The sequence below is a fragment of the Rhinatrema bivittatum genome, chromosome 16 (assembly GCF_901001135.1).
Source record: "Rhinatrema bivittatum chromosome 16, aRhiBiv1.1, whole genome shotgun sequence".
NCBI classification, from domain to species: domain Eukaryota; kingdom Metazoa; phylum Chordata; class Amphibia; order Gymnophiona; family Rhinatrematidae; genus Rhinatrema; species Rhinatrema bivittatum.
In genome coordinates, this window is record NC_042630.1 from 16,436,055 (window position 1) to 16,450,168 (window position 14,114).

General features: G+C 44.7%; 1 protein-coding gene across 1 annotated transcript; it reads left to right on the forward strand.

The window, feature by feature from the left end:
* The first annotated feature begins 23 nt into the window (after window positions 1–23).
* LOC115077448 (extracellular calcium-sensing receptor-like) lies at window positions 24–10,712 on the forward strand. The gene is made up of 6 exons (XM_029579740.1): window positions 24–247; window positions 1,084–1,375; window positions 4,692–5,528; window positions 5,877–6,104; window positions 8,601–8,724; window positions 9,784–10,712. Exons 1-6 carry the CDS (start codon window positions 24–26, stop codon window positions 10,710–10,712), a joined length of 2,634 nt encoding a protein of 877 aa, XP_029435600.1.
* The last annotated feature ends 3,402 nt before the right edge of the window (window positions 10,713–14,114 follow it).

Here is a 14,114-nt window from a genome sequence, read left to right on the forward strand (position 1 = left end):
AGCGCCGGGAGCTGTTCCTCGCCATGGCGCTGCCCGCGCTGGTGCTCCTGCTGCTGCTGCCGCCGCTGCTCTCTCTCCTCTCCCGCGCCTCCACCGCCACCGGGGGCTGCACCCTCCCCGGCCAAGGGGAGCTGAGCAACAGGCAGGATGGAGATATCATGATAGGGGGTCTGCTGCCGGTGCATCTCAACTGGAGGGAGCCCAAAATTAATTTTATGGAGAGTCCCGAGCCAATCCTCTGCCAAACGTAAGTCATACATTTAATATCATTTTATTTTTTTTTAAAGTAATGTCTACCAAACTCATCTTTTGCTTGGGGGAAAGGACATAAGCCATCTAAGTTCTACCTCCTCATTCTCTCTTTGTCCCCATCTGTCTCTCTCTCTCTCTCTCTCCATATCCCCTTCTCTCTCTACCTATCTTCCTGCCATCTACCAGCCCTCTTCCCCCTCCCATGCTGAATACGGATCTCCTTAGGAGGATTTTTCTGGAGGCACTGACCCCACAAACGTGGGGTCCCAGAGAAGTGCACGCAGATCACGCAAGCAGAACTCTGGGATCTCGCAGCTTCTCGCTTATCTGGAATTTCACATCAGTCTCAAGCACAGCAGGTAATAAACCAATGAGCTTATTATAAACAAGGAGGAACAGTACCCGAAAGAGATAAAGCAAAAATCTGCCTTACAGCAAGCAGGGAAAAAGAAAAGGGATGACATGGCATCGTTTACTTCCTATTGAACTGAACCGCAGACTAAGCACTGCTCTAATTTAAACAGTGGCAATTCCTGTAACTTTGGCAGTCTCTTTCTCTCTCTCTCTCTCTCTCTCTCTCTCTCTCTCTCGCTTCCAGCAGCTGCCAACCAACCGTCACTTCTTACAGACAGTTTCTAACCAAAACCTTTTTCCAGATTCCACAGCAGTGGCAGCGGGCCCTTTAGCGCCCGCTGCTGGTGTCTGTGGAACACTGCCACCTGCTTTCCAGTACAAGAAGTTTTAAATGACAAACGATAATATTTACGGGAAAACTACTGTTTTGCTACACCTTCTCAGTCTGCCACCTTCCTTTGTTATGTTTCTCTTCAGATTCAGCCTCAGGACTTTCAGTTTGGCCATGGTCTTGATGTTCACCATTGAGGACATCAACCAAGACAAGACCTTCCTCCCCAACGTCACGCTAGGTTTCCAGCTCTACGACAGCTGCGTGTCTTTAATGAGAGCCCTGTGGGGCACAGTGTGGATGCTGACAGGAAAGGACAGGCCTGTCCTGAACTACCAGTGCCAGAGCCAGGGCCTGCTGGCAGCCGTTGTTGGAGAGTCTCGGTCTACCACTTCCATTTCCGTGGCCAGGCTGTTGGGGCTCTACAGATACCCCCAGGTAAGAGCCATTCCACTGAGAAGCAAGGTTCGTACGAGCATTGTCACGGGCTGTGGTGGCCTCCTCTAGCAGCTGCTGCTGAAAAAGAAACATACAAATTACTGTCGAATCTAGCAATAACTTTCTTCTTATTTGCTGACAACTTACAATTTTAGATACCACTCTCTAGATCTTTTGAAAACACAGCTTCGATGGTCTCAACCTATGTGAAAGCTATACAACAAGAACTATCGCAACTCAAATTGACATTAAACCCTAAAAAGACTGAAATCATCTGGCTGAGAAGAAACTCATCAACAGATAAACCACCTGCCCTACACCTGGGAAATTTTCAAATGAATCCCTCAAATCAAGTACGGGATTTAGTGGTACAGCTAGATGAGAACCTCACAATGAAAATGCACATCAGTAAATTAATTAAGACGGGTTACGCCAAGTTGCATATTCTACATCAATTAAAACCACTATTAACTCTCACAGACTTCCGTACTGTCCTGCAATCTTTAATTTTCTCAAACCTTGACCACTCTAAATCCCTACTGCTAGGTCTTCCAGCAAGTCACTTAAAACCACTACAGCTATTGCAAAATGCTCCAGCAAGGCTATTACTAAGATCTAGGAATATGATCACAGTACACCATCGCAGGTATCACTGCATTAGTTACCAGTACAATCCAGAATCTACTATAAAGTATTAACGCTAATATTCATCATCATTCATTCCAAATACACCTGCTTGTTAGGAGTGACACTACAACCTTACAATCCTCAGCAAACACTAAGATCTCAAATTAAAGGACTACTGACTATTCCCACAATACGGAGCACACATCTGATGCAAATAAGAGATTGGATGTTTTCCATAGCGGGTCCAAAGCTCTGGAATGCTCTGCCTGAGACATTACGGATTTTACCAGACAGAAAGAGATTTAAATGTGAATTAAAAACATGGCTATTCAAAAACAGATACATTTTAACTTTAAAAAATCAGATTACAAAGAACCACATAAGCAAGGAGGACTAGATCAGTGTTAATATGGACTAGAAATTTCTGACCCAATAGATAAATGCCTGCCTCTGCATACCACCACTGTAACCAATCCCTACTGTCTGTTCGTTGAGTTACAATTATGAATGCCAATTTGTAAACCGTTGTGATCTATAAATGGAATGACAGTACATAAAATGTCTAAATAAATAAAATAAGTAAGTAAACATTCTCCTCAACTTAACACCCTTTGCATTCCACATGGTACTGGTTTTAGATCTTTTCTCAAAAGTGACCTCATTGCAGATTATGCTCCAGGCCATCAGGTTTTCCATCACTGCATCTTCGGGACTTACAGTTCCTGAATTCCTTCAAAAAAGACACGGAAAGTACCATTCAGCGGGAGAAAATGCAAGGCTAGCTCAGGCTGTTCCTGATGAACCTACTGTAGATTAATTTACTAGCATGGACTTTATTCCCAACTATTATCGCCTCTTTGTCTCAAGACTCTTTATCTAAAAGAATAATAAAAACAACAGAGTATACATTTCTTTCTTGAATTATCTGGGCTTTGCAAAGACAGGGGTACCTCCATGATGTTATAGCCAGATACAGGTGAAGACTGATGACTCGTGCAAGAGAACATTTCACAAGAGCCCCCTCTAGTGGTGAGAGGTAGCAGTTTGCAAGAACAGGAGCAGAATTAAAAAAAGGTATGGGATAAACGCAGAGGATCCCTAGTGGCTGGAGGAAGAAACGAAGGACAGAGAGAATAGGTGGTCGTTTTGGTGTCACCTTTCTGCATGGGAATAACCTGCATGGAGCAGCAATTACAACCCTATATATCTTGCTGGGCAGACTGAACGGGCCTTTCTGATCTTTATCTGCTGCCGTGTCCTATGTATCAATGTTACAACTGAGCAAGGGCTATGGAGCTTTTATAACCAACAAGATGGCCTCCCGCCAGCTGACAGATAGAGCTACTGCTTCTGGACCAGAAATATTCTACTTCTGAGATACATTTCCTCAAAGGTCATAGCTCAGCCGCATTCCTCTGTGTAATGTTGTTTCTCGATTGGCACAGAGCTGTCCCTTTAGCTCACCTAAATTAGGCAACCAAAGGGCAAATAAGTTAAATCATTTTTCAAAGTGGACTTACACGCATACGTCTGCTTTTAAAATTATCACACCAAACATACCCACACAGTTACGCCTGCTATTATGCAAATGGCAATATTTCGGGAAAATTTACGTGTCTACATTTGAAAATCCCAAAGTTTGCGCACAAGTTCAAACCCCTCTCTAACTCCAGCCTCCAGAATGCTTTGCCATAGTTGTGAACCCTTGGGTTGTGGCCTGGTTGTTGCAGCCCAGTAAGCTGGCGGACATGCCTCGATGGGGAATGAGCAGGAGCTTCATTCCCCACAGGTTGCGCCTTTGGGTTCCAGGGGCCGGCAAGTCTTAGGTGAAAGTTCCTTATGGGCAGCCAGAGAAAGAGAGTCCCATTACGGGCTGAGATCAGGGCTGGTAGAGAGCCAACATTAACTGGGTCCAGGCAGAGGGTCAGGGCAGGGAGCAATCAAAGAGTAGTCGGGGTTTGTAGTGAAGGTCAGTAACAGGCGGCAGGCAAGAGAGTGGTCTGGGTCCATAGCAGAGGTCAATACTCGGCGGCAGGCAAGAAAGAAGTCCAGGTCCATAGCAGAGCCAGTACCAGAGAAACAAGCCAAAACAAACAAGGTACCAGAGACGAGACAAGACAGGGCGAACCAGACAGGACAGGGAGACAGGCAAGGCATGGACAAGGCGAGGACCAGGGCACAGCGAGGAAAGAACAAGAGTAAGGCAAGACAAAGGCAGAGGTATGCACAAGAAAGCCGCAACACGCGCTGCACAGCGGGAGGACCTGTTGCTGAGGCAAGAATCTGGGAGTCCAGCTAGTGTTTGAATGGCCGGGAGGGTTTGATGTTATTGGGAGGCGCCATCTCAGGTTTCCTGCTGTGGTGCCTATTAAAGATGGGCTGAGCCGCTCACGTCTAAGTAGGGGCATGGCGCAGACAGCAGCAGCGTGTTGATAGCGTTGGGATCCCAGCGGCTTCAGCATGCAGCATCGGGGTACATGAAGGCTGACTGCGGCATAGGAACCGCGGTCAGCTCAAAGTTACATGCCTCTGCACAATGCAGGTAAACTTACGTGTGAACAGGCAGGATTTCAGTAAGTTAAACTGCACATCATGCAGACAGTTATCTAAAGGGATATTTTTGTGGGTTAAACACTATTTTACTTAAATTAATTTAAAAATTGTCTTCATGGTGACTGCTTTTTTGCAGATCAGTTATTTATCCTCCAGTCCCCTGCTGAGCGATAAGTTCCAGTTTCCATCTTTCTTCCGGACCATCCCAAGTGATGTCATTCAAGCCCTGGGGCAGGCCCAGCTGGTCACACACCTCGGATGGACCTGGGTGGGGGTCCTGTCTACCGAAGATGACTATGGCACCCTAGGCTCCCAGATCTTGAAAGAGGAGCTCCAGAAGCGAGGCGTCTGTGTCGCTTTCCATGAAACATTCCCGCTGGTACCATCAAGTGTGATAATCGACCGTATCGTTGAGGTGGTCAGAAGATCCTCCGCCAATGTCATCCTGGTCTTCTCTTCTGACCCCTTTGTAATCCCAGTGATGCAGGAGCTTTCCAGGCAAAACATCAGCGGCAAAGTGTGGATCGCCAGTGAGTCCTGGGCAACTTCTTCTGGTATATCCACTAAAGAGCTCTCCAACCTCCTGAGAGGTACCATTGGCTTTGCAGTCACTGAAGGTAAGATAAGAGGGATCGAAGGGTTTATCTACAATTTCAAGCCATCTTCTGCTCCAAATGACACGTTAGTTAAAGAATCCTGGGAGGCCATCTTCGAATGTCAGTGGCCCGGCCCCAAAACCAATCTGACAACAGCCGAAGGAAAGCTCGGAGAAACTACCAGATTCTGTACTGGAGATGAGATCCTGGACAAACTAAGTGAATCTGAAGTGATTAGCCTGAGAAGCACCTACAACGTCTACAATGCAGTTTACTCTGTGGCACACGCCCTGAGGGACATGCTGTCCTGTGTGCCGGGGGAAGGACCCTTCACCAACAGGACTTGCGCCAACATAAGGCATCACAAACCATGGCAGGTGAGATGCAGAAATAAGTTCATTTTAAAATAGTTGAATCTCCATGGACCTCAGTTCTAAATCCGAGCTCTGTCACTCACACCCTCTCTCCCTTTGCCTCCCTCACATTTTCTCTTTATTGCTGGCTCTTTATCACTCTTTTTCCCCCTCTAAATCTTTGTCCCACAATTTTTCTCTCCTTCTTTCACTTACAATCATCTCATTTTTATGTCTGTCCTTGTCTCTCCTTTTATCTCTTTGGTTATCCAATAGCTCTTTTAAGGGATTCTTTGTCTACATGCCCACAGATTACTAAAACATCTCCTGGGGGTAATTTATGCTTTTCTCTCCATGTAACTCCCCCCAAAGCTCCTGCACTACATGAAGAAGGTACGCTTCAGGAACAAGATTGGGGAGGAAATGTACTTCGACACTGGTGGCAATCCCCCTGCGGTGTACGACATCATCAACTGGCAACAGCAACCCGACGGTGCCATTCAGTACAAGAAAGTAGGAAGCTTCGACCTAAGAGTGTCCAAAGGGCAGGAGCTGTTCATCAATATCAGCGCCATCCAATGGCACACCCACCGCACACTGGTATAAACCTTCAGTACTCACCAATCAAGAAAAATCATGACCTCGATCTAATCACTTAACCTTTAGGTCTCAGTGCATTCTGCCAATGTGTAAATCATAACCAAAGCATCCAGGAATTAACAGTCTAACCACCACTGGGGAAGGAGATGTTAATTCCTTCCATTGTCAAACATAAGACTTAACTTAAACTATTTTTATCAATTAGCAGAGGACCATTTGCTTCACCATGGATTCTCTTCTCTGTACCCAGGGTCCCTCTCTGGCTGTACTTTGAAAGCTATATTTTAAGTACATGAGTTATTTACAAAATGGACCATTAGTGTATGCAGCACCAAATAGTCTCTCTGCCACTCATAAGAACATAAGAAATGCCATGCTGGGTCAGACCAATTTCTTTTGAGCCCGGCATCCTGTCTCCAACAGTGGTCAGTCCATAAAGCAGATCTTTTTTTCCAGTTACTCATTCCCAGGGATAGCAATGACTTTCTTTAATCTACTTGCCGAATAATATGTTATAGAGTTTTCCTCCAGGAACGTGTCCAAACCTCTTTTAAATCCGCCGTTATGCTAGTCATCTCAACCACGCCCTCTGGCAACAGAGTCCACGGCTTGTTTGTGCGCTGATTGAAAAATGATTTTCTATGATTGGTTTTAAATCTCTTGGTTGCTGGTTTTATGGAATGTCTCCTTGTTTGAGTATTTCTTTTGAAAGGGTAAATAATTGTCCTTTATTACCTATTCCACCTCACTCATGATTTTATACCAATTCCTTCATTCTCCCTCTCAGTCATCAATTCCGAGCTGAAGAGCCCTGGCCTGCATAGCCCCTCACCGCAGGAGAGCTGTTCTATTCCCTTTATCATTTCTGCTGCCCTTCTCCGCACCTTTTCAAATTCCACTATGTTTTGTTTTGTTTGTTTTTTTTAGATGGGGTGACCAGAACTGCACACGGTACTCAAAGCGTAGTCACACGATGGCTTGATACAGATACAATATGATATTTTCCATTTTATTCTCCATTTGTAACATTCTGTTTGCTTTTTTGACCACCACCACCACCACACACTGAGCTGAGGATTTTAATGTATTGTCCACAAGGACTCTAAGGTCCTTTTCCTGGCTGGTGATTCCCATTGCGTATTTTTCCCTATGTACATCACTTTTCATTCTTATGCATTAAAGTTCATCTGCTATTCAATTACCCAGTCTCCTACTCTCATAAGGTCCCTCTGCAGCACCTTGCAAATCCATTGCTGTTTGAACAACTTTTAATGACTTTGTGCCATCTGAAAATTTGATCGCCCCACTAGTCATTCTCTTTTCCGTATCATTTATAAATACGTTAAACAGCACAGGTCCCAGTACCGATCCTGTGTTATTCCACTAATGACATTTTTCCATTTGGAAAACTATTTAGTCCTAACTTCTGTCAGGCAAAGAGTTAGTAGGAGGTTCCAAGCAGGGTAGTTTACAGCACAATTAAAGAAAGATTAGGTGAAAAAGGAGAGAGAGAGAGAGTCCATGGAGGTTACATGAGGAGTGGTAGAAGCAGGACTAGAGCTTTTAGTGGTAGAAGCTTGGAATGATCTTCTCATGGCTCTGTGATAAAAGCACGGGGCCACCTGATCTGCTTCCCTACCCAAATTAGATTAAAAGGAAAGAGTGCGTTTTGGTTTGGCCTTCTTTAGATTCTAGAGTACCTGAAGACCTGCCCCTGCCCACGTCTGCGCCCATCCGGCCTGGTGGACTGATGCCACCTGTGACCACCGGGATTGCTTCAGTGCCCCCCCCCCCCCCCAACGGTAACCGCCCCACTTCAATTCACTTCACCTCACCATACATTAGCAGCACCCACCCCTCCTATTTACTACGTGAACTTGGGAAGAGAGTGATATGGTAATACACAGCCAGAACAAGAGGATATCACTGTAGCACAGGAAACCTACGAGCACCAGCTTCATTTTTGGCAACATGAACGGTGCCTAATTATTTTCTATTTCAATGACTGCACTTCTGAAGAGAAAGATTCGAATTTTAGAAGGAATTTTCCACAGAGCTGACCTCGTGGTAAGCGCTGCCATGCAGAGGACCTGAATTTGATTCCCTGACCAGGCTGCTTGGCCAGAGCTGGGGATGCTACAGTGGCAGTTTCAGAACCCTTGGAGAAGGGAAGGAGTCACAGTCATTGTGTAATATTGATACCTCGTGGCTGGACTTAGAGCCCGAGGTTACAGGGCTCCAGAAGGAGCCATGCTGTGTCACCCCCCCCCCCCCCCCCCAATCAGCTGCGATTTGTCACTGCAATAACTCAGCTAGGTAATTAGAGAGAGGGGACAATAAAATAAGGAAAAACCCTGGACAGCTGCAAATAAAGATCATAGCACTGTAGCCCATTGGAGACTGATTCCAGTTGAACTGGAAGTCCAAGGACCAGAGGTAAACTGCCACGCCAAAAAAAAACCCCACCAAAATGTCCTTCTCTTTTTGCCCCTCTAGGTCCCACAATCTATGTGCAGTGAGAACTGCCCCTCTGGATACAGAAAGGTGGCTCAGAAGGGAAAGCCAGGCTGCTGCTTCGACTGCCTCCCATGTACTGAAGGGGAGATTTCTAACACAACAGGTAGGCAACACAAGTACTCTTTCCATTCAGTGGTGGCCTTCATGTTGAGGTTGTCCAAAAACAGAGAAACACAAGACCCTTCAAACATGAGAATGTGAAACATGAAGATTCAGGATTCTTACAATAATGTCAAAAAGGTTGTGGGCTATCTAGGAATCGTGGATGCTTAGAAACTAGATCAATCATGATGTGTCTCTCATTGTGGGAGCCTTAGGATTTAAACCTGTAACCTTCCAGTTCGAAATGGGACTCCGCTACTTAAGCAAAAGGAACAGCTCCCCTAACTGAGCTGGTAGGTGAACCCTATCTACTTTAGCCCAGATACACATTTCCTTTCCCATTATCTCTATAACCACCCATCAGACCTGCCTTGAACTGTGAAGACTGCATTCCTCTAAACTGCACTAATTATTTACATCCCCCATCCCACCCCTGCCACTGAGCTGAAACCCAAGAAGAATCAGGAGTTCATGTCCTAGTTCTATGTTGACTGGGAAGAGGCCACAAATAAGTTGGAAACGAGTCACTGATATGACTGCTTAATCAAGTGATGCAGCTGCATTTTCTGCGGATTCTGTATTTCAGCAAATCATAGGCGAACAAATGCTCTGCACTGTTGTTAAAAGAAGGCCTGACCCAAGCATTAAGCCACCATGAGAACAGCGAAGAACTTGACTCTCATCTAGCCATACCTTCCAGTTGTATTGGGCAACATTCCAAATCTCTATGCCTTTCCCTCCTCCCCCAATATGCACATCATTTCACAGCCTGCATGTTTTTCCCACTTGAAGAAGGGGAGAGTTGCATCATGGGAGTGAAAGGAAGTACGGAGATTTCAATTTGGAATTTCTGTTCCTGCTTCAAAATAGGTGCACAGTACACAAGTACCAAAGTACTAGCATTCCCCACTTGCAGAGTACTTGCGAGTTCTGTGGGAAAATTTTAAATTACTCTCACCAATGTTAAGAAAGATGGTTGTGTAACTTGTTGCATTACACGTAGAAAATACCTGATAGCTCTCAAACCTATGTCCTCACAAGTAGCCATTGCCTCTTACAGATTCTGTCAACTGTTGGCCATGTCCAAGCGACCAATGGCCCAATGAGAGAAGAAGTGAATGTGTCCTAAAGACAATAGAATTTCTCTCCTATCAGGAGCCACTGGGTGCCACGCTTGCTACTGCTGCCTCTTTCTTTTCCATCACCACGGCTGCCATATTGTGCATCTTCATCAAGTACCGAGATACTCCCATCGCCAAAGCCAATAACCGAGAGCTCTCTTTTCTTCTCCTGGGGGTCTTGTTAATGAGTTTTCTTTGTTCCCTGCTCTTCATTGGAGTTCCTCGCCCAATGACCTGCTTGCTTCGCCAGCCAGCCTTTGGTGTCATCTTTGTTCTCTGTGTCTCTTGTGTGTTGGCCAAAACCATCATAGTGGTCATTGCCTTCAATGCCACCAAGCCCAATAGTAACTTAAGAGGCTGGTTGGGACCCCAGGTGCCTATTGTGACAGTTTTTGCTTCTACACTACTTCAGGTTCTCATCTGTGCCACTTGGCTGCTGCTTTGCCCTCCCTTCCCAGAAAAGAATATTAAATTGAAAACTGGAATTATCATATTGCAGTGCAATAAATGCTCAGTTGTTGCATTCTGGTGCATGCTGGGATATATGGGACTTTTAGTATGTGTCTGCTTCCTATTGGCGTTCCTTGCACGTAAGTTGCCCGACAGCTTCAATGAGGCCAAATGGATCACGTTTAGCATGCTTGTGTTCCTGAGCGTCTGGCTCTCCTTCATCCCGGGCTATCTGAGCACTCAGGGGAAGTACATGGTTGCTGTGGAGGTCTTTGGGATCATCTCTTCCAGTGCAGGAATCCTTGTTTGTATTTTTTTCCCCAAGTGTTACATCATGTTACTGAGACCTGACATGAACACTCGGGAGCACCTATTAGGGAAAGCATCTGGGAAGAGCAAGAAAATAAAGGCCATTTAGAATCTGCCAAGAGCAAGAATTTACGGTCATTTTGTTTTTTTCTTTACATTGTAAGTCATGAGGGCCATCTCTCACCAACTAAGAACACATTGTAATTATAATTCCATCAGTGCTTTAAATGTAATGACCTCAATAAAGTTCCCAGTCTGCATTTCTCATATTATAAGGAAAAATGAGTACGGGGTCATGTCAAACAGCTCAAGGCTTGTGTTAACCAAATTTTCCTCGGATATTTTTAAACTTTCTGTTGTGCAATGTTTCCCCATAAAGTTTTCCTAGAACACTACCCAACAAAAAAAAGCCATTTTGTTAGACACAGCTTCCATAACACAGATGTGACATTATAAGCCTCCCATCAGCTTCCCCATAACATAGTTATTTCTGCCGTAGAAATACCTTTAAGAACACAGATTCATTTTATGACTGTCCTGCCAGTTTAGTGTAGCACCACAAATCTCTTGTGCCCAATTACACAAGCTCCAAATTTATTTTTTTTTCCAATGTATCATTCTCAGTAAAGAAGCAACCGGAGATGGTGTGATGCATTCCTGCTCAGAGGGGGAGAGGAAGTGGGAGGCCTGAGAAGTTACTGCTAAGTGAACGATAAGTCGTAAAACACCATGAGATTCATAGTTACAAAAGGGCATTCCAATTGCTTTTATTACATTTCACTAGTATTAAGTCAGCTGTGGTTAAAACCAGTGGGAATTCATGACTTGTTTAATGTCATTGGTAATCGGGTAATACAAGCAGCAACAAGGGAAAAAAAAATAATATATATATATATATATTTATTTATTTTTTTTGGTTCAGTGGCATCTTGGCATCTCTTAGCATTAAAGTCCAGCAGGTGAGAGGTAAAGAGGAATAGAATGGGGCGGGCTGGGCAGGCCAACTGGTCTTTATCTTCCATCATCTACTCATTAATTAATGAGCTAATGTAATCTACTATGTTTTTAAGGGCTCATCAGGGACTCTGTATCCCAACTAGGGACATGATGTCTATTAAAGATGATATTCCATTGTGCACGCAGATTGGTACTATTTATGTCCTGTATCCCAGCTAGGGACACAAACCCTACTAAATACTGTATTTATTTATTTATTTGGAGATTTTTATATTCTGCTTTTCGGCACTTCAAAATGTACATCAGAGCAGATTACATTCAGGTACTCCACAGGGTTTGCAATCTAATTTTGTACCTGAGGCAACGGAGGGTAAAGTGGCTTGCCCAAGGTCACAAGGAGTGACAGCGGGATCTGAATGCTGGTCTTCCTGGGTCGTCGCCCGCTGCTCTAACCATACCTATTCAACTATATATATATATACATATTGCACCACTGCACGGGTCCGCTGATGCGCCTTACCTCAGCAAAAGTTATTTAACCATTGTAACCGACCGGCTGTTTAGATGCAGTATGTGTGACAGGTTATCTCTTCTTGCATCTCTATTTGTATGACACATCTTGCCTCGGCTAGATCTAATTAACTACTGTCAACTATTCTGTACGTCTTACTCTACAAGCATTATTCTACACTTTTGTTGGCAATTCTATGTGCAATGCTCTGTGGCTGAAAAGCGTGATATAAATAAACAATGATGATGTTGTACTAAAGGGGTTTTATTCCCCCCAACCCTATTTTGTTTCTATGGGAAAAAAAATTCTTAGCATGTCTGGCCCCATGTTACTGCATTAGGAAGAAGCAGATGTTAAGAAAATCCCCTGCAGCTAGCTGAAATACCCCTTGGGTGATTTATCTGCCATGGGCAATCCCCTAAAGGTGGAAACTTAATTGATTAGAGAGTTTTTCCTTTTTCTTGACCTTCTGGAGCAAGAATTAATTGCATTAACGTGAGTGAATCATCTACAAATGAGTAATCTCCCATGAGAAAACACTTAGGGTTGTTTTTTGTTTTGTTGGGGGGGGAGAGGTGTGGATTGTTCCACTAAGCTGAAAACACAAATTAATTTAAACATTTGCTATGAATGTACCCTTCTAAATGAATTTTCTCTCCTCAATATAAATTGATGGACCAACAAACTAATCACCAGCTTGAAACATCTTAGCATGTACCAACCAATTAATCAAGTGTCTCTGGAAAGGCCAGGTAAGTTATTATACTGATAACGCTGATACAGTCTGGGGCACTGAATACAAAGGTTATTTATTATTCCATTCATTCCCTAACTATTTCACTTTTAAGTTTTTACTTACTGTAGGACTGGAGAGACTGAGTACATGTCTGGGCTGTGCTCAGACAAAAAAAAGACACTGAGGAGCCACTCGAGACAACGGCCACATGAGAACTCCTGCACATGCTCAATAGAGCTCAAAGCTCTACTAGCTTGGAGAAAGAAGTCCTTTCAGTGCTGCCAGATGATGTCACCCACAGATCATGTCTAATTCAGACCTGCTTATTGACTAAAAACCGTTTCCTCACTCTTTTGCCCAGCAGTTTTTTTTCTTTTTTCTTTTGGGTTTCCAGCTCAATTAAAACTGACTTCTGTTTGGCTATAGCACCCCGAAGCTTCACTGGCACTTACCCGGCTGTTTTGCCTCCTCATATATATTGCCCTTCCCAATTCAACCCAGCCATCGCAATAACAGCCCTCAACTGGGGGGGGGGGGGGCACAAACTTCCTTCCAGAACCCGGCAAACATACATTCTAATTCCGGCCACTAGGAGTCACCGTTGAGCAACGCCTGGGACTCTCCCCCCACCAGAGGGGTTCGAACACTGCCTCTGCAGCACCACCATCCCCAGCTGGCCCAGAAAGCAAATGACCCAACCAGGGGCCTAAACCCAGGTCCTCCCAAGCCCATTCAGTTTGTCCCTCTCTCTCCTTCTCTCTCTCTCTCTATTTTCTAATTATTATTTAACTTACCTCCTCTCCCCTTTCCCCTATATGTTTATGAGCTTGCATATAAATTTCTCTGTCTTGCTCGACAGTTGTTGAATTTCTGTGGGGGGGATCGGTGCCTTTTGTTAACGTCAGGGGGAATCGGTGGCTGCCAGCAAACAGTTATGAAGAGGATCCCCCATCCCACCCTCTCAAACCTGTCCTGACTTGGAGACACAAGTCTGCACTCACAGACTCTTTATCTTCTCCTTGGCCTAGGGGACGGACATCCCTTTGCCCTTATTGCTCTTTCTCTCTTCCTAGGCCAGGAAAAGGAGGGTCCTACAACCTTTGCACCTTGAAACCATAGCAACCTCAATGCTATCCTTCTCTTCCCAGCATATCCCTGGGCTGGAGAATCTTGCATGGTGCTCTCAGCATGGTCACGTTTTTAGCCCGCTTCACGGATTCCTCACCTTCCTGTCCCTTTTGTGGGACGACAGAATCTGTATTCCATGCAGTTTTCTTCTGTGCCAGACTGCAGCCCCTTTCATTTTC